This window comes from Musca autumnalis, unplaced genomic scaffold (assembly GCF_047663935.1).
Source record: "Musca autumnalis isolate F117 unplaced genomic scaffold, ASM4766393v1 scaffold_2, whole genome shotgun sequence".
NCBI classification, from domain to species: domain Eukaryota; kingdom Metazoa; phylum Arthropoda; class Insecta; order Diptera; family Muscidae; genus Musca; species Musca autumnalis.
The window spans coordinates 106050027-106077422 of NW_027411755.1; the positions used below are offsets into that span (position 1 = coordinate 106050027).

General features: G+C 36.7%; 1 protein-coding gene across 1 annotated transcript in view; it reads left to right on the plus strand.

Moving 5' to 3' along the window:
• LOC141394400 (CD2 antigen cytoplasmic tail-binding protein 2 homolog) overlaps window positions 1-27396 on the plus strand; it is a 323405-nt gene that overhangs the window by 259977 nt on the left and 36032 nt on the right. Inside the window, exon 4 of the mRNA XM_073968675.1 lies at window positions 10566-10649. Within this exon, the coding sequence (XP_073824776.1) occupies window positions 10566-10649 (84 nt within the window). The remainder of the gene's footprint in view (window positions 1-10565; window positions 10650-27396) is intronic.

Here is a 27396-nt window from a genome sequence, read left to right on the forward strand (position 1 = left end):
AGGCAATCTTCCTTCTTTCTCCATTAGCCGAGAACTTGCCTCTAGAATGCCAAATTTACGTTTGGCAGATAGAAATCTTTTTGATTGTCGTTTAGTAGATCTGCTAGTAGGAGCTGATTTGTATCCAAAAATACTTCTACAGGGAATAGAGTCCAATATACTAGGGTCATTAGTCGCACAGAAAACCGTTTTCGGCTGGGTTGTTACAGGTCCAGTCCCTAATAGTAATATCGCTTCTTCTAGTACCGTCACAACGTTTTCAACAAATGTGAAATATTGCCACGAAGAGAAGCTCAACGAGACTCTACTTCGTTTCTGGCAACTAGAAGAAGTCTCAAAGCGCAAATTATTGTCTCCTTCAGAGCAATTTTGTGAGGATAACTTTAAACGAACCACATATAGGGATTCTAATGAAAGATACTTCGTATCACTTCCCATTAAACAAGAATTCATAGGCCAACTTGATCTCGGACACTCCAGGACGAATTGTCTAAGACAATTTCTTCGTAATAAGGCATCACTCCTTAGGAAACCGGAAGTTAAAGAAATATACGATGGGTTGGTTCGTGAATATTTAGAGTTAGATCATATGAGGACAGTTTCGACAACGTCGACAAACTCTTCGGTTTGTTATCTGCCTCATCACCCTGTTATCAATCCCGATAAACAAACAACTAAATTACGGGTAGTATTTAACGCCTCCAATAAAACATCTAATGGGAAAAGTCTCACCGACATTCTTCACGTCGATCCGACTTTACAATTGGACTTGGTCCTCCTCATAGTTCGATGGAGATTATAGAAATATGTTTTTAATTGTGACATTACCCAAATGTATCGTCAGATACGGGTATATCCAGCTCATACTTCTCTTCAAAGGATTCTGTTTCGGGATTCTCCCAGTAATCCTATACAGGATTATGAGTTACAAACTGTAACTTTCGGAGTTAACTGTGCCCCTCACTTAGCCATTCGGACTTTGTTACAGTTAGCTCAAGATACTGAATCCGATTTTCCGCTGGCGGCACACATATTACGTAAGTGCATGTACGTTGACGATGTCCTGACGGGATATCATGATTTGGAGACTGCGCATAGGTCTAGGGACCAACTTATTAATGCATTGGCTTCCGCCAAAATTGAGTTGAGAAAATGGACATCTAACGATTGCTCCATCCTAGACCCCCTTCCCGTTGAACATTTGATAGACTCCAAGCTTCTTAACTTCATGGAAGCTAGTAGCTCGAAGCCTCTGGGTATCAGATGGAATGCTCAGCTAGATATGTTATATTTTAATGTCAAGTCCCTTGCCATCAAAGATAGTTATACGAAAAGGGAAGTTCTCTCTGCAATTGCTAAGTTGTTCGATCCTATAGGTTGGTTGAGCCCAGTAATTGTAGTAGCCAAGATTATTATGCAGCGTATTTGGTTAGATAAGATTGATTGGGCGGGGTGGTGTACATCCGTATCATTGCTTCCAATGGTGAAATTTTTGCATTTTTTTCTTTCTAGCAAAACAAAAGTAGCACCGATCATATCAATTTCACTGCCTCGATTAGAATTATGTGGTGCAGTTTTAGCTTCAGAACTGTATAAATCAATTGTAGCTGAAATTGATATATTTTTTCGAAAAGTTTACTGTTGGACCGATTCTACGATCGTCCTTTCATGGTTAAAGAAAACCCCTTCGACATGGTCAACATTCGTTGCAAATAGGGTATGTAAGATACATGAAAACTTTGGTCAAAGTAATTGGTATCGCGTACGATCTGAAGACAATCCTGCTGACTTAGGCAGCCGAGGACTTTCACCGTCAGAGTTGTTATTGTCAGAAATTTGGTGGCATGGACCACAATGGCTTCGTCAAATATCCCACAGAGGGATATTCAGTCTACTCCTGTTCCTGATACGAAAATTGAAATGCGCCCAGTAAGGTGTCATGTTTCTTTCTTTTCGGAACATAAGGATATATTGGATGATTTTTCAGATAGGGCGCTACCCGCTGTTGCAATGGTTTACCGTTACTTCCATAAAGTTCACCCTTCGAATAGAGGTCGACATACTTTCGATGGGAAATATCCTACAGCTACTGAAATTAAAAATGCACGATTACGTCTTGCTATAGTAGCTCAGAAAGTTCATTTTCCGGATGAGTATGATTGTTTACTAAAAAGGCATTGAATTCCAAAAGCTCTCTGCTCCATCTTAATCCTATGTTAGGTGATATGGGAGTTATGCGGCTCAATGGACGCTTAGCCCAATGCCCAACATTGCCTCTCGCAGAGAAACATCCAATTATATTACCCTACAATTGCACATTTTCTCTTCTGTTGGTAGAATACTTCCACCGTATTTCCTTTCACGGAGGAATTCAATTAGTTTTACGTATGTTGCGCATGCAATATTGACACATACAATTTAGTTTTTGCGCTATAACATTTGTAAAAAGCAACTTTTTGTTCAGTTTTTCAGCATTAAAATGTTCTTCATACTCCGAAGAAAACACCCACAATTAGTTTTTGTACCTTATAATGGTGGTCCACTTTTAATAGCATACTTTAAAATATATTCCATATTTTAGCAAGACAAAACAATTACAACTCACACCGTCGCTATATAAATAAGGCTCAAAATTATGATTTTTTACATTATTTTTGTGTCACATCCAGTTTTTTATTAGTTAATAACCTAGACAGACGGCAGAGTTAATTTGCATTAAAAATTCCTTAATATGAATTAACTTTTTACCCTGACAGACGATAGTTTCTGTATTTATGAAACAGCTGTTTGTGTTGTTTGTTTGTACCCAGCAGACCATTTCATAAAGTTTTACAAAAGTTCGCCAAAATATACGAAACAAATATACTTTCTACCATTGAATTTTTCACCACGATAATGCAAAAATAAATTTAATTTATTCGCGATAATTTTGAGTCCTTTTAATATTATAAAAATATTGCAAAACTTTAAAAAAACATTTGTAGAAGATATAATTTTCGATAGAATTGGTATGGTGGGTAATGAAAATTGTTGTGAAAAAAAAAAAATTTTAAAAAGAGATTTGTTAGAAGGCATGAAAAACGATTAGCTGCTATTCTATTCGAGAAAGACCACTACTTATTTGAAAGAAACGCGAAAATTTCTGATTTGTTTTCCTTTTTTATTTTCTTAAACATGGAAATTTGACAAAAGACAATTGATTTTCAATGCAAATTGTGTCTCAGAGCATGAATATGCTCTCTCTCCTACATGAATATGGGCTCTCTTTTACAGCATTGCCATATTGAAATACCTAAATACAGTTTAAATTTCCTTTGATTTTGTGCATTAAGAATGTGGATAATGCACGAATTAATTTGAATTAAGGCAGTTAATGCGAATTAATGCTGCCGTCTGTCTAGGGTATAAGGGTCTCCTTAAGACTGAATACATTAATTTATAAAGCTAGAAAAGTTTCATAATGAATAGGAACAGAATATTTTAGTCTTATTTTTATGTGGCACTAGATAAGTTTGGAAAAGGCCTAGGAAATCATATAACAGTTGAATATAATGTAGAATCATCTTTAAAAATATCTTATAGTTGAATACGAAACCCATACAAAATAAATTAAATGCATTTTCCACGTTTTTGAGCGATTCAGACTGCTGAAGTCCCTAAAACGAGGGCCTGCTGTGAATAACGGTCCCATACCGGGTCCATATATGGAGGTTCCTTAAAACGACAGAAGTGAAAAATGTTAGTTTTTTATCGAAATCAACCTTAGAAAAATATTACTTACTTACTTACTTACTTACTTACTTAGCTGGCCCATTACAGAACATTTGTTCTATAGGCCGAACTAAGAAGAGATCTCCATTCCTCTCTATTTGTTGCTTTGCTCTCTGGAATACCGCGCCTTTTCATCTCAACATCCACTTGTTTGCGCCATCTATTCCTTGGCCTGCCAATTCTGCGTGCACCGCCATGTGGCATGTATTCATACGCCTTTTTAGCGGGTTCATCATCGCTCATTCTTATGATATGGCCTAGCCAACGCAATCGCTGCATCTCGATACGTTTAACAATATTCATGTCGTTGTATAGCAGATACAGCTCGTGGTTCATGCGACGTCGATATTCACCGTCAACGCAGATTGGTCCGTAGATCTTTCGAAGAATTTTTCTCTCAAACACACCAAGCACTGCCATGTCTGCTTGCGCAAGTACCCAGGCTTCGGAGCCATACATCAGCACGGGTAGTATCAGTGTTTTATAGAGCGTTATTTTTGTTTGACGAGATGTGGCTTTGTTTTTAAACTGCTTACTTAATCCAAAGTAGCATCTGTTGGCCAATACAATTCTTCTTTTTATTTCACAACTGATGTCGTTTGTTGTGTTGACGGAGGTGCCGAGGTAGACGAAGTCTTTTACTACCTCAATATTATAGGAACCAACTTCCACAGTCGGTCCGAGCTCAATGGACGCATTGCGCGTCGACACCATCAACTTGGTCTTCTCACCGTTTACCGCCAGACCCACTTTAGCAGATTCTCCTTCGACCTTTATAAAGGTATCAGTTACTTCTTTTACTGATCGACCCATGATGTCTATATCATCAGCATAAGCAAGTAACATGTGACTATTGGTGTAGATTGTGCCACTTCTTTTGACGTTTGCCTCTCGTATAACCTTTTCTAGCAGGATGTTGAAGAGGTCACACGAAAGGCTGTCTCCTTGTCTGAAACCTCTTTTGGTACCAAACTCTTCGGAGAGGTTCTTTCCTATTTTAACTGAGGACCTCGTGTCAGTTAAAGTCATTTTACAAAGCCGGATGAGCTTTGCGGGAATACCAAATTCAGACATGGCTTGGAATACCTTTGAGCGCAGCGGACTGTCGAAGGCTGCTTTATAATCGACAAAAAGGTGGTAGGTGTCGATCTGCATCTCTTGGGTCTTCTCCAGGATTTGCCGCAGGGTAAATATCTGGTCAATGGTGGACTTGCCAGGTCTAAAGCCGCATTGGTATGGTCCAATAATCTCGTTGACCATTGGCTTTAGTCGTTCGCACAATATCCCTGAAATAGAAAAATATTACGATTATATAAAAACACTTGGACTGTATACGGAAGCCTCTCTTGATATATTCTCAAGCTTACTGGCGATTAAGGCCCTACGAAGCATAATGTAACAATTTATTAAGTTGGTAATGGTAAGACGGGGTCTGTATTGGAGTTGGGCAATCTAGATCTTAGTTCACTGTCCTATTTCCAAACAGTATGAGTAATGTCAAAATAATGTGTGAAATTACGTATACGCAGTTTTTTCATACACACGAGGTGGATGATTGGAACTGCTTAGTGAACTAGATCGTTCCATTGAACTAAATTGGCACAACTCTAGCCTGTATACAGTCCAAATGTTATTATATAATCGTAATATGTTTCTAAGGTCAATTCCGATACAAAACTAAAATTTTTCACTTCTGTCGTTTTAAAGAACCTCCATAAATGTGCCCGGTATGTGGCCGTTTTTCACAGTCGGCCCTCGTTTTATGGACTTCAGCAGACTAAATCACTTAAAAACGTGAAAAAATTATTTTTTATGGGCTTCGTATTCAACTACATATAAGCTATTTTTAAGGATGATTCTAGATAATATTCACCTATATCTAGTGCCAAATAAAAATAAGATTAAAATATTCTGTTCCTATTCATTATGTAACTTTTCTAGCTTTATAAATTGATGTATTCAGTCTCAAGGAGACCCTTAACTAATAAAAATCTGGATGTGACACAAAAATAATGTAAAAAATTATAATTTTGAGCCTTATCTATATATAGCGACGGAGTGAGTTGCAATTGTTTTGTCTTGCTAAAATATGGGATATTTCTTTAAAATACGCTATTAAAAGTGGACCACCGTTATAAGGTACAAAACCCAATTGTGGGGTTTTTCCTCGGAGTATGAAGAACATTTTAATGCTAAAAAAACTGGGCAAAAAGTTGTTTTTTACAAATATTATAATGCTAAAACTAAATTGTATGTGTCAGTTGCAAATGTTTTGTCCTATACTGTACATCTTGAAGTCACCTCAGATTTTTCGACGACAACATTTTTAGAGGCATTTCATAGATTTATTTCACGCCGTGGTTGCCCAAAAACAATTTTCTCGGACAACGGCACCAATTTCGTTGGCGCTTCTAGAGAATTAGAGCGTGATTTTAAGACTGTACTTCATGAAGGTCGTGATAGGGTTTGTTAACAATATACATAGCTATCAGGAACTCTCATGGAAATTTATCCCAGCTGGAGCACCACATATGGGAGGGCTCTGGAAAGGTGCGGTTAAAAGTTTTAAGTTGCACTTTAGGAAACACGCTAGCAACCAAAAATATACTTTCGAAGAGTTATCAACGATACTCGCTCGAATTGAAGCGTGCCTAAACACTCGCCCTCTATGTCCGATGAATGATAGACCGACCAGGTAGCGCTGACACCGGGTCATTTTCTAATAGGGTCTCCTATTCTTGCTCCTGTAGAGACATTAATTGACGAAGCTCCGTTGCATATCTGCCAACGGTGGAAAGAAGAGTACCTAAAAAGTCTCCATAAACGATATAAATGGCAGTATCCGCAGCGCGATATATAAACGGATGATATCGTAGTAATTCGTCATGAACAATTACCTCCCACATCGTGGACATTAGGTCGCGTAATTAACGTTTATCCCGGTAGGGACGGTCACGTTCGAGCCGCCGATGTACGAACCGAAAACGGAATTGTAAGACGAACAGTAGCTAAATTGGTCATTTTGACTAATTAAAATAAATAAATTGCTTAATTCTCTTCACTTCGCGGCCTCTCTATATTTTCACAGAATGGAAAATATTGGTAAGATGGCTGCTACTCTTCCCGACTATGAGGGTCTCACCCCCATGTCTGACGAGGAAAGAGAAATTGACGTTCTATTGGCACCGTCTCGGGAGGTAACGTCAGACCCTAAGGCGGAAACGACCTCAACAGAACCAGGTCCTACGACTGAGGCTACGGAAGCTGATACTCCCATGCAGGAGATTTCACCAGCACCGACTTCGCAGAAATTAGAAGAGCCGATCCAGGCCGGGAGCACTGAATCCGTTCCTCCCTCAAAGGAGATCGTGGGTTCTGGTGTAATACCTGATGGCGCACATCAAGGTCAACACAGGGTACAAAAACAAGAAGCTCTGGCTCAAGTGGCGGTTTAAAGGCAACCGGATGACCTCTTTGCCATAAGGCGCATCCGTTAAGGAGGTGCAGAATATTCCGAGGCATGTCCTTGGGAAAAAAGGTCCGGACGTTGGTCTCTCGGCACATCTGCTCCAACTGCCTTTGCGCATCCCACTCCTTTCGAGAGTTCACCAGTGAGCAGAAGTGTCGAGAATGCAACGAGAAGCACCACACTCTTCTGCACCCCTGCTCATCCAGAGAGGAATCAAAGAAGATTCAACAGACGCGTCCATATACGCAACCAATACCTGGTCCGTCCGTTGTGCGGTACAACCCTGTACACACATTCAGTGTGCAGCCCATGATAACATTAGGTCCAACCTTAGTGTTTAACTTGGTGTTGGATGGCAGGCGTTATTCAGTACGGGCCCTGTTGGATCCGTGAGCGGGTAACAGTCGTATCTGTCGATCCTTGGTAGAGTCCATGCGGCTGACCTCCATTCACGTTGAGTAGGACCAGTACTGTCCTCTCAACTTGGAGTCCTTTTACAGTCGAGGAGAGAGACTGTTAGTGTCTGCAAGGGTCTCCGACTTGCAGCACATCATAACCCCATCAGCAACAGCTTCGGAGACTATCAAGGACCACCACGGCGGCATGATGTTGGCTGATCCTCAATTTTTCAGGGCTGGACGTGTGGGTATGATTCTGGGTCCTGACGTGTATCCCCGAATAATGAAACCTCAAACCTATTCGAGTCTGGGTTGCCCGTGAGCCCAACTCACCATCTTTGGTTGGGTCGTCTCCGGCACTTGTCCCATGTGACCCCTATTTTGATCGCAGCCATACGGTGTCCCGCGAACTGCGTGCATCACGAGCTCGCTTAAGTATATAGTTTTGCAGCAATATTCTAATTGCGTGTGCTCTCCGAGCATTTGTTTTTTGAAAAAATGAATTTAAAAAATATATATACTGATTGAATTAAGATTACTTGTTTTTACCACTTTGTTTTAGATTTGTATATAATTCTATCTTGTTGCAACATGGCTAGATGTTGCAATGCTGGCGGCAATGTTTAATTTAAAAATCAAACTTTTGTTTTGATTTCGTTTTATTATTTTCATAAATTTGCGTACGTTGGAATTTCTTTACTACTTTGAAGTACAACTTTGCGCTTACAGCACAAAGCAGTCTGTCAAACTTCTAACGAGTAACTAATGCATTGAGCGCCACTTTACAACACCTACGCTTTTCGTTGTTGACACTTGTTAATTCGTTCTCGAATCTCTCTCAAGCAACAGCTTAACAAAGGTAAACATTATCTACGATAATATTACAAACCAATTTTCTCAAAAAAAACCAATCATACTGCCAAAAATGTTGTGTTTTTATTTCTCTTTTTTTCATATTTAATTGCTACGCAAACAAAGTGAGTTTAAGACAAATAAAATATTTATTTCTGACTTTTTGTGTTTTTTGGTCGCTACCCAAATTTTTTAAGCTATATTATATATTAAATAAATTACTCTCGCAATTGCCAATCTATTCCATTTAACATATATTTATATTTGGTTTATTTTTCCACGATTATAAATACATTGAAATATGCCTTACAATATATATATTTTTTAGTTCTTCTTCGAAATTCTCACTTTGACTGCTATTTGAACCGCGATAATTACGCTATTTTGAAAATATCATTCATATTAATAAATGTTGACATGTTCTTTTTTCAATGTCAACTAAAAACTTATTATTATTAAAAGTTTGTAAAATCGATTTTTGCCTCAAAAACTGGTGCATGGTAAAGACTTATACAATAGAATTGTAAAGTTCATGAAGGAACTAGTTCAATTGAACGATTCATTGAAAAGAGCGTATGAACTAGATCAGTCGGTACAGTTCATTTAGTTCAATAGTTCACTGAACTAGAATCAGACGATTCACAAATGCATAAAGTGACGTCGTCTGTGTTAAGTGATGAGTTTATTGCGCTGTTCCTTTACGTGTCTGAGGTTACCATTTTTAACCTGAAAAGCGTTCCTTTACTTTAAAAAGCGTACAATTTATATGGGACCAGTTCACCACTTTTACCATTTTTTGCCATTGTTACCTTTTTTCCTTTATGTTAATGTTTCTTAAAGTTTTACCATTTTTAACTCGAAAAATAAAATAAATATAGATAATAAAAAAATAATTGTTTGTTTTCTTTTAAAGCAGCCAAGTTTGTTTTTTGACATTGCTGCCAGATCTACTATTTTCCGTTCCTTTACTTTTGTGCAAAACTTGTTACGTGAGAGCAATTTTGACAGTTCTCTCTTTTGCTTATCCCTTTTTTAAAAAGTAAAGGAACAAAGCTTCTATTGTTTGGTGTATGTATGCGTTTTCATCAAGCGAACGATTATGAGCCGGTGAACGATTCTGATCCGAACGATTGAACTGGATAGTGAACTATGAACTAGATTACTGAACTAGTTCAATTAAAAGAGCTGAACTATTGAATTAGATCTTTCAAATGAAATAGATTGTACAACTCTATTATAAAATGTCCACAGCGGAAACTTCTAATTGGAAATTGTTTCTTGTTCTTAGGATTTTCAAATAAAATGACGTTAGAATAATGCCTGCGAAACGTTAAGCAAAATATGAAATAAATTAGTTTTATTAAACTCATAAAGCATTTGAGCGATTTAGCCCACTAAACATGGAAATAAAAAGTAAATATTATCGTTTTGGAAATGTATATTATAAACGCACAAAAGAGATATATGACACTAAATTTGGTATTGTGTGCAGGCATAGATAGGTTTAAATAAGGAAATGGAAACTATGAATATACGTAAAGTACTAAATGGAATGAATTTAATATTGGAAGAAGTGATAGAGCTGGTACTGTGATATTTTGTATTACTGTTGGTGTTTAGTATTAAGTTCAGAAGGTAATTTTGGAAAATTGTAAAATAGAACTGAAATTCTAAAATTCAAGATTGAGATGTAATTTTGGGAATTTGTACTTATATGTGGAGTGAGGGTACTGAAAATTGTATTAAGGTCAATGTTGGTGCATTGAGAATTTGATGAAAAGATATAGCAGGAAATGTGGCGTTCAGATAAGCAGATAGTTTTGGAAATTCTTACTTATGTGCATGCAAGGTACCAAATAGTACTTTTATATATGACCAGGCGGAATTAATGTTCTCAAATCATTTAATGTTTTCTTGGTTTATTAATGTAACCATGTCCCTAACGAAGTACCGGACACATGCTAATATTTCTATAAAAATATAAATCGATCAGATTGTATATGCCATTAAGAGAAATGTTTTTAAACATCTGCATATTTATAATACTGATTCATATTTACTTTATTATATTACAGGTAAAAGATAAACACGGCATTACACCCCTGCTAGCTGCAATTTGGGAGGGACACACAGAGTGTGTAAAATTACTGCTGGAAAAGGTATGTAAAGCAAACAATCTATCCATTTTTATACGGAATAGTCATTATTTAGATGCTAATAATGAACATTAATTTAGTTTACGGATAGATGTTGTATACAAAAGTGACATTGTAAAGTAGGGCTATAACCAAAACAAGTAAGAAAAGCGTAAAGTTCGGTCGGGCCGAACTTTTTATACCCTCCACCACAAATTTCAGCCATTTCGGTGGATTAATGTGGCCACAACCTTCAAAATACCGAAATTCGGAAGGTACCGTTCTATGGGGGCTATATGATGGCGTGGACCTATACCTACAAATTTCTGGGGGAAAGTTTTATACGCCTAAAGAAGACTAAATACCAAATTTCAGCCATCTCGGTTTGATAATGAGGCTAAAACGTTCAAAATATCGAAAATCGGGAGATATTGTATTATGGGGGCTATATCAACACGTGGACTTATATAAACATTTTATGGTAGAAATGTTTCTTAGCCTCTGGAAACACAAAATACAAAGTTACAACCGATTCTTTGGTCAAATGGGTCTAATACATTCAAAAGATATTAAAATGACGCGTACTTTATAAGGGGCCTTATGTGGGGGCTATACCAAAACGTGGACCTATATAACCCAACTTTGGTAGGAATGTTTTCTGGCCTCTGAAGACACAAAATACCAAATTACAACCAATTCTGTGGTCAAATGGGTCTAATACATTCAAAATATATTAAAATGACGCGTACTTTATATGGGGCCTTATATGGGGGCTATACCAAAACGTGGACCTATATAACCCAAATTTAGTAGGAATATTTTTTGGAGATATTTTTCTGGAGACACAAAGTACCAAATTACAACCAATTCGGTGGTAAAATGGGCCAAATATCTTAAAATTCCTTAAAACGACGACGCGTCACGCGTCATTTTGTATGGGGGCTATACGAAAGCGTGGACCTACATAGCCCGCTTTCAATACCAAAAGTCCTACGTAAATATAACATATTTTCCCAAAATTTCATCAACCTACGTCAATCCGTTCGGACGCTAGAGTGATTTCCACAGACGGACAGACGGACGGACATGGCTTTATCGATGTAGAATTGCACGCTGATCAAGAATATATATACTTTGTGGGTTCTACAATGATTATTTCGAGTAGTTACAAACGTAGTGACAAACTTAATATACCCCCATCCTATGGTGGAGGGTATAAAAATAATTAGTTCTATTTGGTGAAAAAGTTCCCCTACCGACAAGGACTTCTAAAGGCCTTTGGATAATTTCTTTCTTTGTAAGATTTTTGATTTTAATTCTTTGAACAAACGTTTATATGCATAGATATTATTTATGTTAAAACGCTAAATTATCGCGATTTGTCAAAATTCTGTGTTAGACTTATGGACAATAGTCCGATATTGACGAATATATTAAATTTCAATAAGAAAAAAGTTTAGTAAAGAACGAGTTTTGGTCGCAATGAAAGAAATATAAGGAATGACTGCAATGGAATACTTGTATGCAATCGGTGCGGGAACTTTTTCAACGGTAGGAGAAAAGTGATAACACATTTCTTAATATTTTCCCATGCTCTACACGGCTATGTGGTGGTATGTTGGATATTTTCAAAACATGAAAAGACGTTATACAATACGGAAGTAATGATTTGACACCCCAATTGCCTATTTTTTGAACTGAAATAAACAATTTAAATTGCCCCCATATCATTATTTTGTGAATATTAAAATAATTGCATACCAACCATCGATCTCCAATCCGGGAAAAAAGGATATTAGAGTGACTGTTAGTTTCAACGGCGTGATAGCAAGTGATCCGTAGAAGTGCGCGTGTTATTTTAACCGGCAGTTTATAGAGCGTCCCGAGAGTGATAGGGCGACGAGCCCTCCCAGCCGAGGAGGTACCACTTCAATTTATGAAATATAATGTATATATATAGAATGATCACAGTACCTTTTTAACTGATTTTTGAAAGGAAGCTCTTGCTTATTGCCGATATGAGCAGGTATGGTGTCAGATTGATACCCATCTGTTGTCAGATTGACACCACTCTGTTGTCAGATTGACACCACTCTTGACCCCTGAGTGCCACCGTATGTGATCACATTGACACCACTTGGTGTCATTATTTGTCTTATCCGTTCTATTATCCGTTCGCTTAGGAAAAACAATTAATATTGATATTATTTAAAAGTGTGTTTTAGGAAATGAAATAATTAAAATTACATATACAAAATAATAAATTAATGTATATAAAATAAATTAAAGTAAGATACAAATGAAATGGGGAGAAAATAAAATAAGGAATTGGTATTATTTGATTACATTTGTTGATATTAAATGTTCATCTTTAAATGAACTATTAATAAATTTGCCTTTATAAATCTATTACGACAACGAAAGCAAGTATACATTTTTAATTCAATTTTAATAAATGGTTCACATTAGCCGATTTTATATCATACAAAGTATTAATATCATAAGAAAAATGTTAATGAAAATCCATGGAAGTGTGTTGCATCATATACAATTCCAATTATTAGTAATAAATTTCTCAGTGTAATAATTATCGCTATTGTAATTAACTATGACTTGGCAACCCTAACTATTTTGTACTTTTAACATTTCTATTTTGTATTCTCTCTTCTAAGTCTACCTTTGATGTAACTAAACGTGAATTATGCAATTGGTAGTAAAAAAATTATTATAAAACTTAAAATATAAAATTGGTGTCAGAAGTGAGTCTAAAAAATGGCTTCAGAAGATTCCATGAAGGAATTGTCGGTTTCACTGGCACCGCAAAGTGGTGATAGAGGCAACACAAGCTGCTGTTGCAAATGTAAGTGCGCCGACAGAGATTTCAACAAGAGAGCCAACTTTTCGATGCCGGAAATCAAAGCAAATCAAAACTCTTCAGTACACGATTACTTCGAGCGATTTCAATGGGCGTTAACATTAAGTGAGGTAAATGAATGCAATTATCAAAATTATGCTAGAGTTCACATGGGATATGATCTGTGTTGAATATTTTGGTTAGTACGGCAGATCCAGAAACACTGCCGTTTGCCAAAATAAGTGAAACATTGGTAAACCATTTCGACAGTAAAAGGAATAAGTATGCACAAAGCATTAAATTTAGGCAAATAATTCAGGTGGATGAAGAGTCAATAGCAAATTTTTCATTGCGTTTAAAATAGGGTGCTGTTCATTGTGAGTATGATGGGTTTTTGGATCGTATGTTAATAGAGCAATTTTTGCGGTGAGAGATAGTGAAGTACGTACCTCTTGTCATGGGTGCGGTAGAAATCTTCTCCGTAATGTGTGCAAATATGGAAAATTTAAGTAGAGTTGAACTAATAAAATTCATTAAAACAAACGACAGGATATTCATAACAGTCTCAATAGATGGCAAGTTAGTTAAGATGGAATTAGATACTGGGTCCCCTTGTTCCATAATCAGCAATGTGAATTTAAATAGAATAGAAGGCCTTTCAAATTACATCCGACAAATAGACAAATTACCAGTTACTGCGGCCATATAGTGGACTGTTTAGGGCGTCTGTCAATGTGGAATTAGGAGGCAAAGTGTGTAAACTCAATCTGTACGTAATCAATGGAAAGCTTGATGCACTAATGGGAAGAGACTGAATGGAGGCAATTGTGGACCAGATAAATTTCGCTGAACTCTTTCAAAATTCCTCAAGCCAGATTAACGTCATCACCACTACGACCCAGAGTTGTCGCCTAATGAGCAATCTCAACTTAAACAGCTGCTCGATAAATTCAAATGCGTGTTTTCCAATGTTGCAGGGAAGTTGGTAGGGCCACCTGCTAAAGTACATTTTAAAGCTGATGCGAAACCGTGTTTCCTAAAAGCAGGAGAAATACCTATACCTTTACGAGAAGAGTACTTTTAGGAAATCGATTCGAAAATTTGCAGCCGGGATATATGAGCGGGTGGACTACTCAGAGTGGGCCTCGACGACGCATGTGGTAACAAAGAAAGGAGGAAGGATACGCATAACCGGAAACTACTAGCCTACAGTGAACCCCCAGATTATAATTGACGAGGATCCGATACCGAAGATCGAATACTTATTGCACAAGATGAGGGACTCTAAGATTGTTTGCCATTTGGATGTAACTGATGCTTACTCCCACCTGGAGTTGGATGACGAATTTGCACACATGTTAACATTGAACACACCTTCACATGGTTAGTTCGACCGAAAAGGGCAGTTTACGGTGCGGCGAATATACCGGCCATCTGGCAGAGGCGCATGGAAGGCATGCTGAGAGATAATCCAAACGTTCTAAGTTTCTTTGACGACATTCTGGTATATGATGATTTTTTAAAACAATGATTTCAAGTCTGGAAATAATTCTGAATAAAATTAAAGAACTAGCTATTCATTTAAATCGCGAAAAATGTGTTTTTGAAACAACATCAATTGAGTTTTTGGGACATAGAATCGATTGTCACGGTACTTACAAATCAAACAAACATATTGATGCCGTGAAGAATGCTCCAAAGCCGTCGTCTGAAGAGGAACTTCAACTTTTCTTGGGAAAAGCAATATATTTCAACTCCTTTATTCCCGACCTGGCAACTAAGTCTAGGCCGTTGAGAGACATGCTACTTCAAGAATGCAAATGGACGAAAGATGCGAGTGAGGCGTATGAGCAAAAAAGTGATATGATTTCACCACAAGTTCTAACACCATATGATCCATCTCTCCCACTAATTTTAGCAACAGATGCAAGTAAAACTGGATTGGGTGCTGTAATGTCTCATCAATTTCCGAATGGCACAGAACGGCCTATGCGTACGCCATCCTTACTTTATTTATTTTTAGGTTATGGGCGATTCGTAAGCGCTATGAACTTTATATTATATACAGTAGAACTTCGATAAATCGTAATTCAAGGGACCAGGCAATTTTTACGAATTATCGAGGATTACGATTTATCGAGATTACGAATTAACGAGGTTAAAATAAAATAATACGAATTATCGAGGTTTTTTCATTTATTGAAATTCAGAAAAAAAAACAAAAACTGTTATTCATATAGCTTAAATAAGTACACTTGATTTAAAAACTAAAATAAATGAAATTAAACATGAAAAAGCCAGTGATATGAGGTTGTATTAACAACCAACATTTGAAGCCATTCGTTAAATATTTCAGTTATCATCCAAGCTTTTTTATTGTACCGGTATTCTACTGGGAAAGTTCTTATGTTCTTTAAGCATCTGGTAAGCATTTATAAAATAGTCCAGTCTCATGTGTGTTAAAAATGTCCTTGGCATAATAATCTTCTATGAGATCCTTAAGTTTTTATTTCCATTCTAAGCTAACATTTTTGTCGACGGCAGCACTTTCTCCACAAAATTTTTTATACGTGATGTTGTTTCGTTTTTTACGTTATCAAGCCTGACGTTACTTGCTTTTAAATTGTTCACATTTAACTTTTTGGCGAAAAATTGGGCCTTTTCCATTAATAATGGACCTAAAACTGGCATATTAGACTCTCGGCATTGTCCAAACCATAAAACTAAAGCATTTTATACATCGGGATATTCCTGACAAAACATCATCAAAAAAAAACTATCGGTAAAAGCCATTGACAGCGCTTAGTGATTGTGTAATTTCGGCAGAATTATTGATGATGGTGTGCATTTGGTGCGTAAACATTTGTAATAAAAATATGTTAACAACAAAATTATAAAATTTTTATGAAATTAGAAAATGTTTTGAGGTGAAAAAATTACGAATTATCGAGGGGACCAAAATGCGTGTAATTTTTACGAAATATTGCGATTTTTTCAAGGGACCGGCAGTTTGTTACGAATTATCGAAGATTACGAATTATCGAGGTACGAATTATCGAAGTTCTACTGTATTTGAATACAGGACTATATAGTAGACACCCTGAGCATATCCGGAATGCCATATGAAGCTTCTATGACTTCCTCCGCTGACGTAATAACAGCTTAAAATACTTAAAATATGCAATTTTTACAAGATTCATCGAATGTTTTCTATATTTTTTTTTATATATATTCGGCATAATTATTTCAAAAAACGTTTTGTATCGGGCGTACAACATCTTCCTAATATAAAACCCGCAAAAAATATTTGTTTGTATCCGAAAATAACGAAATTCTGGGTAAAACTCGTAAAAACCGATTTTGAGCTATATCTCAAGAACAAGAGCTGAGAAAAACCGTGACCAGATTTGAAAACAGCTCGCCGATTTCATTTAGAAACAACAACAACTTCGGTTGAAACAAAAGTCGTGTTGACCAATGTTATTCTTAATCGACTTTCGAAAGTCGGAGTCAACTATTATTCGTAGTCGACCATTAGTCGTAGTCTATTATTATTCGTAGTCGACTATTAATCGTGGACGACTATTAGTCGTAGTTGACTATTGGGTGTGCTAAAACCGCGTAATGGACGGTACTTTTTTGTACATATGTACATCACAGATTGCATCAAAGAAAATGGTCGATTATATTCGATTATGATCGGTTTTCCGCGGTTAACGAATAATCGAAACTCGACTTTTAGTGCACTCTCAAATAATCGACTAACCGAAAATCGAGTTTTAAGTTTTTCACGAAAACCGTATAATCGAAAAACCGATTATTGCATTTCACTGTGTATCCCTATATCAAGATATGTATAATATTTACAAGCGAATTAAGTAATATATAGGTTCGTAAGTTCAGTTCATGTGTGAGAGTTTATTATTTTCAATTCAAACAATTTATTTCAATGCATATAAATAAATTCGTTCAAAATTATTTATAGTTGTACTGGACCCGATATTACCCATCCAAACGTTGTATACTGGGCCGTAGGAAGACCTGGTTGGGTAATTATTCTGGGCGAGATGACTTTAGAATAAATTTCTGGCCCCAGAACGGTCGAAGGTAGGATCCGCTAGTTCCAGGCCAACAAATGATTCGCGAATAGACGGGAGTGCAGACATGGAAGGTGTTACACCGCGGGTTATGTTCGCGACCCTAGCCGTTACAAAATGCCTATGGACCGAATCAAATCTTGACAACACGGATCAAGTATAGCCCTTATAGGCATTGTATTTTTCGGCAGACACAAACGAACGACCACTGTGGGGGTTAGCATTATGAGGCGACCTACAGGTAAAACAGAAGATGGCAAAACATTAGCTGGTGGTACTGGAAAGATACCTCGAGGTACGACCGATGTCGAAGATATCGGTTCCGCGCGAGAGGGGTAGTGGGATTTTGCCTTCTTTGACAAGTGTAACATGGTATGATGCTTGTTTTTACAATAGCTACACCCAAAGGGAACTGGACAATTTTTCGAAGCATGGTCGGGACGTAAACAATTGTAGCAGTAATGGTGGTACGCGACCGCTTTTTAACGTTTCTCTATTGTCATTTTTTTAAATGTTTGACATTTATAAATTGGATGGGCATGAGAACATAATCTACATGGGATTGGGGGTTTGGCAAATGTAGTTTTGACTGTTTGGGACCCTTGGACAGAAGGGGTTGTAGTTTTGGAAACCACAGGGTGAGGGTCTAGAGCGTGGGTAGAGGGTGTTGCTGATTTCACGTCTACATTGGAGACGGAGGTTGTGGGAGCAATATCTATAGCTGGAACAGCAATTGGCATCGGTATTTCCGGAATGGTGGCCCTCATTTCGGCTTCCACTTCCCGGTCGGACATCATTTCATCATCAATATCAGACCAAGCCACTTCAGGGAACAATTCTTGTTGAGATGCCATAGCTAACACAAATAACAACACGAAAGAGAGAGAGAGAGAGAGAGTGGAAATTTTGCTTAATTAGGCAACACGACTAACTTCACGACTGGTCGCCTAATAATACCCTGAGCTGTTCGAACGTCTACAACGCGAAACCGTATACGTTGCCGGCATCGACGTTAAGAGTTTCAAATATACATCGTAGCTTGTCTAAAATGTATGTGGCAATTAAAAAAGTCGAATTACAACTAAATCTTCGACAATTTCTTTGGGGATGCTTACTTGCCTTTACAAAGCAAAGAATATGAGCGACAACTTAGAGGACACAAGAGCAAACACATATATTTCTTCTGAGGTCTGGTTTACAATATTGACAACGGGGTGATGGGGTATGAGCTAAGTCGAGATGAGGTATGGTTTTCTTAAAACCTTATTTCCATTTCTAGCAAATTGGAAATTTTGAGGAAGTTCAGCACAGGTGCGTAGGGTGCCAACATAGCGACCTTCTGACTTTCTCGTACCTGTGGACCTATAGTTCTTCTTGCTGAACGTGCCTAATGGCGAAAGTACTTTGCGCTTTCTAGTCTGCAGCAGGGTTTTATTAAGACTGTCTCCGTTACTAACCTGCAGAATTGTGTTGAATACCCGCAAAGGGATGGGACCAGAAAGTATCCAGCCGAAGACAGTATTTTGCGCCAAAAGAGAACCCACGGATTTATATCCTCAAATATTGTTGCCGGGGGTACAAGGCCTGGATCAGCCAAACGAAGACTAGGCAAAGTACGAGAAAAAGCAGGATCAACGGCAAAGGAAGGAAGATTGCCAGAGATCTTATGGAGAACAAAAGCATCAGTTTTCAATAGAACGGAGGAACTCAACGGAGAACCTATACAAATACGAGATAACTAAGGAGGAACCATTTACACCAGAAATGTTCGCAAGGGTGGAACGAGTTGCCAATTGTAATCTATTTTGAAGGTGCTCAGTTATAAAGGTAGCCTCAGACGCAGGGTCAATGAGGGCTCGAACTGGGTAAGAATTTCCTTTGTGAACGATGTTAACAATAGCAGTACCAAGCAGAACGTTAGAATTCTGAGACGTGTGATAAACCTGGCGGTTTACTACAGTCGGATTAGCCCCCGTGGAGGTAGACGCAACATTATCTAAGAGGGAATTTGGTGGAGTTCTAGGGGCTGGAGCCGGAGGCGTCACATTTGACGTTATACTACTAGTAGAGGCCGATCTTGTGGGTTCATGCATGAGAGTGTGATGCTTTTCATGCTTTACATAGCAACTATGGGTACTGCGGCAGTTTCCAATCGAATGACCTCTTGACAAACAATTAAAACACAGGCCTTGCTTTTTAACAGTGGTAAGTTTTTGCTCGAAATTTAACTTTTTAAAACGGTGGCAAGAGTAGAGCGCGTGATTTTCATTTGGGCAGAAAACACAACGATGTTTTGAATATGATTATATAGTATTAGGAGAAGATTTCGGCAAATGGGCCTTAGCGTTGCGTTTATTTGGAGAATTTGAGGAAAGAATCAAGCTGTGACTATGACGATAAGGACGACTTATCAGTGAGACTCTGTTCCCAGAGAGTCACTGTAAGCTTTGACAGACGCTGAATACAAATAAAAACTAAAATAGGATCCCAATGATCCGCAATAAAGTCGCTAAAAGATAAAAAGGTGTGGCCCAGATGAGATTTCCTCTGAAATCTTGAAATTGATTAATAATGACAACATAGATCTCTTAACAGAATTATTTAACAAGATATATGATACAGGTCAATATCCACAGGAATGGCTAAAATCAACTTTTATTACCATCCCCAAAAAATCTCACGCCAAATATTGCCATAAATTCAGACTAATTAGTCTTATGAGCCACGCATTAAAAATATTCCTTAGAATTATTCATTCAAGAATATATCCAAATTGCGAAAATGTAATGGGAACGTCCCAGTTCGACTTCAAAGAAGGTATGGGAACCAGAGAGGCTCTGTTCTCCATACAAACTTTGATACAGAAATGTAGAAACGTCCAAAAGGATGTATTTCTATGTTTCATAGATTATGAAAAGGTCTTCGGCAATGTCCCACACGATAAACTGATACATATTCTGAAAACTTTAAACATACAGCAGCAGAAAGAAATTCAATGTATAAAGAGCCTTTACTGGCATCAGATTGCTCAAATCGAGGTAAACGGAGAAATGACAGAATGTGTACCTATATCCAAAGGAGTCAGACAGGGATGTATACTGTCTCCCTTGCTTTTCAATATTTACTCCGAACAAATATTTCAAGAATCGGTCAAATGACTTCGATATGGTATAAATATAGACGGTTCGATTTTAAACAACATTAGATATGCTGATGACACAACCTTAATGGCACATAGCATATCTCAACTTCAGAAAGTTGTGGCTACCCTCGCAACTTGTAGTGAAAAGTATGGCCTAAACATTAATATTCAGAAAACCACGTTTGTGGTTATAAGCAAAAAGCAAGGACATAATAACTCAGTATTAAAAATTCATAATTTAAACGTAGAGAGAGTTAAGAATATTAAATATCTCGGAGCCACAATTACCGAGCAATGGGACTCGTGGAAGGAAATAAGATGCCGAATAGAATTGGCGAGGAATGCATTTTTAATCTTGAGATGAAAACTCGTTTTATTAAAGCATATGTCTGGTCAGTCCTACTGTACGCAATGGAAGTTTGGACCGTAAAATCTACTGACATTAAAAAGTTAGAAGCTTTTGAAATATGGATATATAGGCGGATACTTAAAATTCCTTGGACTGCCCATGTTTCAAATGCTGAAGTATTGAGGAAAATGCATTGCGAAAGAGAGATAATATCAAACATAAAAAGGAGAAAAACTGCGTATTTGGGACATATCATGAGGAACCAAAAATATAAATTATTACAAAACATAAAAATTGAAGGAAACCCGATTAGAGGAAGGAAGGAATTAACATGGCTTGATAACATCAAAGAATGGACTGGTATTCGAGAAGAGATAACCTTATTCAGTATGGCGAGACACAGAGAAGGATTTGCGGATTTAATAAATAATTTACGAAATCAAATTATGTACAAATTTGAAATGTAACTAAATTGTATTGGTCGCTAATATTCGGAAAACGAATTTGCAAATAAAGAAGAAGAATGATCCATAACAATGTCATAGACTGACATGGCAGACAAACAACCGTTTATGCCCCTTTGCAAAGTTTTTAAACCTGAACACGTTTCACTAGTTAGAGATGGAAGATCGAAAAAAAATCGTAAATAACTGTTTACAAGGATTCTTTTATTGTCATAAGTATCCTTGAGAGCTTTCCAAGCTAGAGCAAAACTTTTATGCGTGAGCGGAAACTTAGAAATAATTTCCCTAGCCTCGCCTTTAGTTTTCTGAACTAAGTGACACAACCTCTCAATGTCACTAAGGGGGTTGTCTATAAACATGTCACGGGAGTTGTCTATAAACATGGCTGAAAAAAGATCACCATGGAAATCATCAATATCACACAGAGGTAATTTCATATTATGCATAGTATTAGAAACACCCGGCGACAAACTCCAATTAGAAATCGAAATATCTGCAGAATTCTGAATATCAAGGTGACCAGCATTCGAAAGAGATGACAAATTCCAGTTACTATTAGGAAGATTTCCCGAATTAGAAGTACATGGCAGCATAGTAAATCTATTGGACACAATATTTTGAGTTGGGGTATTTTGAGGGGTACTAATATGAAGCACAATTGGAGTGGCAGGAAAAGCTTTCAACGAATTCAAGTTTTCTAATTTTTCATTTATGTCAGATAGACAGATGACATATTTTTCGCAGGTACTATCATATTTTCCATCAGCCGACGCAATTTCTTCTGAGGAAGCACTAGCTACCGTGAGCAAATGATAAATATACTTATCGTAAGTCTCCGAAGCCTTACTCCACAAATTCTTGGAGTTCCGTTTTTCGGACTTCAAGACTGAAAATCGTATGATTTCCCGCTTTAATGGCACTGAAGGCAGTAGTAAACTTGATTACCTTTTCGGAAACACGGATAAATTGAGTTAAGGGAGTGACCGACATTTTTCGGAATTAAATTTCAACAAATTCTAAAAGAAAACTCTATTGAAGTGAAGCCAATGAAGCGAAATCAAAGTTCTATTAGACAAAATACACAACAAAATGTGGAACTGAATCAAGCTGCAAACGAAAATAGAGAAAATTCTCAAATCGCAAAGCAAAACAAAGTCGGTGGAAAGAAGAATAAAAACTTCCCGAAATTTAGGGAAAAAAACTCACCAAAAGACTGGCAAATTGCAATTAATATTTTTTTCTATATGGAGCGAATTTGAAACCAGGTTATGATGATACGAAAAATCAAGAAAATATAATAATTTTTCGGTATGTACCGGTTGTAGGGTGCACGATTTTTATTGGGCCCACACACCGCACAAAGGGGAGAAAGAAACACACAAGTAGCGTCGACAGAGCAATCAAAGTGGGTAACGTGGGTGTGTGTGTATGTAACTACCTCGCCACGAACCGACCAACGACAACGACCAAGCAGTGAGAACTGGGGCTGGATTCTTGTTCTTTGAAAATTTGGAATGAAAAATATTTTCTTTGTAATTTTTTTCCTTTATATTTTTTTTTCATTTCACATTTTCATAGAACAAGAATTGATACTCTGGATAGGCAAATATTGTTGGTATATTTATTAGGGAATAGACTACTGACGCTATCAAAAAATAAAAAGGCGCGTATTATTGTTATTGTATTTACACGGCAACTAGACCAACCGCACTTACCCAACAATGAGAGCTGGGGGAGATAAATAAATTGTTGTTATATTTCTTACTGAATATAAGAAATAAAAAAGGGCTCGTATTATAATTGTTTTTGCAATTACCCGACAAACAACAGAGTTAAATAAATTGTTGGTACGTTTGTGGCCTATTTAGAAAAAAGGGCACATGGATTAAAATAATATTTTTGAAGAGAAAATAATACGAATATTTGTGGACTGCAAAACGATCACTCGGCAATGTAAAATGTGTGGGGAATATTGCAATAAGCAAAGGAAAAATATGCACACTACAGCGGGCAGACGATTTCAATAGGAAAAGTATATTTTGTTTTTGTTGTAAATAATAAATTAGCACAAATTGATGGGAAAGTTCGATAACGAGTCGATTTCAAAATAATTTTAATCGATTTATATGCAAATTAATTTATAGTGGACTGTATATTCAACGATACCGCAAAATAGGTTGACAAATAGGCGACCAGTACCGCGGAGCAAAAATTAACAACACTTTTTTCACTTTTGTTTTCAAAGAAAAGAATGGCATCTCACACAAACAAAATGCCGTCGCCCGTTAGTATCTACACTCTCCGGTCTCCGCAGAGGGAACTTGTAGAGGTGATACACGAGCTGTCAATCAGCATCCGTGATCGACTGGGCTCGGGAAGCTGAAGGCCAACGTATCTAACTTATACACAAACCTTAAAAAATGTCATGAAGGCGATGGAAACAACAAAATCTACCATACAGATAAATCTTAACAAATTCTTACATCAATACAGAAATATATACACCTTATGCCACAATGGGACAACCACCATATATGAGTCAAAATCATAATTACCGTAGGTTTCAGATGAATGAACGCGTACAGTTTTGTCAGGGAATCCCAGAATGAGTAAGTAGCTACTGGGTGTCATTAGCTCTCACATAGGAGACTTACATTACCAAATACAAGATGGAGAGCAATTCGTGAAAAGACATATTGGCCAGATACGACCTGCAGCGTTTCATACATTTACTCAATCATGTTTAAAATCAACGTGGGTGGTCCTGTTTGTCCGTCTGTCCGTAAGCATGTTCAATCATGATTAAAATCAGCGTCTGTCGGTCCGTTTGCCAGTTTATTGGTCTAATTTCCCAATGTTGTGAAATAAATGAGTCATCATCAGTTGGGTTTAAATAATTATGGATAAAACTGTACGCAACAAGAATTTCTTTGAGTGCATAAATCGAAACGATCCAAATGAATTCACTTGGACCCTTCGATTTGTTTATTTCAGAAGTGAAGTTAATAATTGACAAAGACTTGAATATGGATTGAAGGGATGGTTTGGGATATTAAAGCATATGTGGATACGTGTGTATGCTTGATTCTTTGCAGTTATGTTGCAGCACTTTGTTATGAGTAAGAGGTTGAAAGGGGAAAGCATCGAATGCTTTAAGCTAGAGCATTGACCATATGCTTGTATGTATGTTGCCTCTGTTTATATTTGGAACAAAAGGAAGATAAATTCATCTGCAAACCCTTCCATTGAAGCAATGACCATTGTTGAGGCACTTTGTTTATATGTACTGTCAGAGTCAAATGAATGTTAACACCTAACTTTTAGTTTATATTTCATTATTTCACTGATATAAGGATATTTAGAGGTGAATTAAAATCCAGAAAATATTAGGACTTCAAAAGCTTCATTAGAGAAAAAATGAGGATTTAACAAAATAATCCATATTTTTAGGAGTCAAAAAAAGTTAACACCCTAGCAAAACGTTAGAATATTTTATTTCTTTAACTTGTTATCGCTTTCCTTTGGCATTTGAACTAAAGTAAAAAATATGTTCTAACATAAAAAATATTTTGGTACCCTTGAATAGAATTTTGAAAACTGAATATAGTTTCCGAATCTAACTCAACTTCTTTATATATATATATATATATATATATATATATATATATATATACTAGCAAAATGCCCGCTACTTCGTATGCGGAAAGCATATAAAAAACAAATAAACAATATATAATATGGAAATGACAAACACTGAAAATTTGGTCGCACTTATACCAATTTTAATCAATATTTATTTTTATCTTAGTACTGTACGTACCCTTTTTTCGATTTTCGAAAAGATCGATTTCGAAAAGATCGATTTTCAAAAAGATCAGCCGTATCTCACCCTTACACATTAACAGCGAGATCAACGTTGCACACCAATACACACCCTAACTCTAAAAAATAAAAATTCCAGCACTGTCCCTACACCCAAAAACAAATTGAGTACCATTAAATAATTTTCGTATACTTATGGTACGTATTTCGACGATATATCTCATCCATACACAGACATTAATACAAAATAATTACAGTAAATTCCATAATAATTACAGTATTTCCAAATCTCAAGATTCCAGCTGTATCCGTTCGTCCAATTCCAAATTGTACCAAACTTAGTATCAAGTCAAACTCTTCGTATCCATAAGTAAGATTTTCCAAAACTACCTCAATCCATCACTTTAGTAGTAATCTTACTTCCAAATTTCAGGATTCAAACTCTATCCGTTAAACCAAATTAAAATTGTACAAAATTTAGAACAATTTAGAATTTTCGTACCAATTTTCAAAACTTCCTCAACGCAACAGGGCTACAATAATCATACTTTCAAATTGCAGGATTCCACCGCTATCCGTTCACCTACATACAAATTGTATTAAATTTAGTACCATAAGTTTGCTTTTTCAAAACAACCTGAATCCTACTCTTCGACTGTAATCGTAATTCCAAATTTCAGGATTCCAGCTCTATTAATTCACCAGAATCCAAATTGTATCAAATTTAGTACCATTTCATTCCCAAACAAAATTTTCAGGATTCCAGGTCTACACGTTCACCCAAATCTATATTGTACCATATTTAGTACTTCTCGTATCCATACGTACGACTTATCATCCAAATCCAAATTGTACCAAATTTAGTACCATTTAGTACTTTTCGTACCCAAAGGTACGAATTTCCAAAACTATCTCAATCCTACACCCCTACAGTAATCTTAATTCAAAACTTTAGGATTCCATCTCTATCCGTTCACCCAAATCCAAATTTATTACTGCTCGTAATCATAAAAACGAACTTCCAAAACCATATCCTTATTTCAACGCCATTTCCCAACCTTGATTCCCATACCAAATTTGAAGATTCTAGCTTTATCCATTAAAAATATGCAATTGGTACCAAATTTAGAAACTTTTAGTACTTTTCGTACACTTATAGGTCGAGTTTCTAAATACCCTTTGGTACATCTTCCTAACTCTCCACCAATGACCACTCGTTCAAAATTTCAGAATTCTAGCTCTTCGCGTTTGCCTAATACAATGGATTCCATATTTAGTACACTTTAGCACTTTTCGTACCTTTCTACGACGAATTTCCAAAAACCCCTTTACACAAAAACAAATTGTACCAAATTCTGTACAATTCGATTTTCCAAAACAACCTTAATCCTTCACTTAAACAGTAACCATAATTCCAAATAACAGGATTCCAGCGCTATCCGTGCACTCAAATCCAAGTTGTACCATTTGGTACATTTCGTACCCATAAGTACGAATTTCAAAAACTACTTCCATCTCAATCTTATACTCCAACAGCAGTCTGACCGAATTCCAGGATTCCAAATTGTATCACAGGTAGTACCACTTAGTAATTTTCGTACCCTTACTACCTCAGTCCTACACGCCAATAGTTATCCTAATTTCAAATTTCAGGACTCAAACACTATCCGTCACCCAAATCCAAATTCTACTCTATAGCCTACCGCGAACGGGTTTCAAATTCTAACTCTTTCCGTTTACTAAAATTCATACTTTAAATTAAAATAAATAAAATTAAAATACTTAAAATTCAGGATTCCAGTTCTATCCGTTCACCCAAATCCAAATTGTAATAAATTTAGTACCATTTAGTACTATTCGTACACATAAATACGAATTTCCAAAATTTCCCCAATCCTATGCTCCAACAATAATCTCAATTTCAAATTTCAGGATTCCAGCTCTGTCCGTTCACTCGAATCCCTATTGTACCAAATTTAGTACTTTTCGAACACATAAGTACGACTTTCCAAAACCACCCTCATATCTCAGTCCTACACTTCA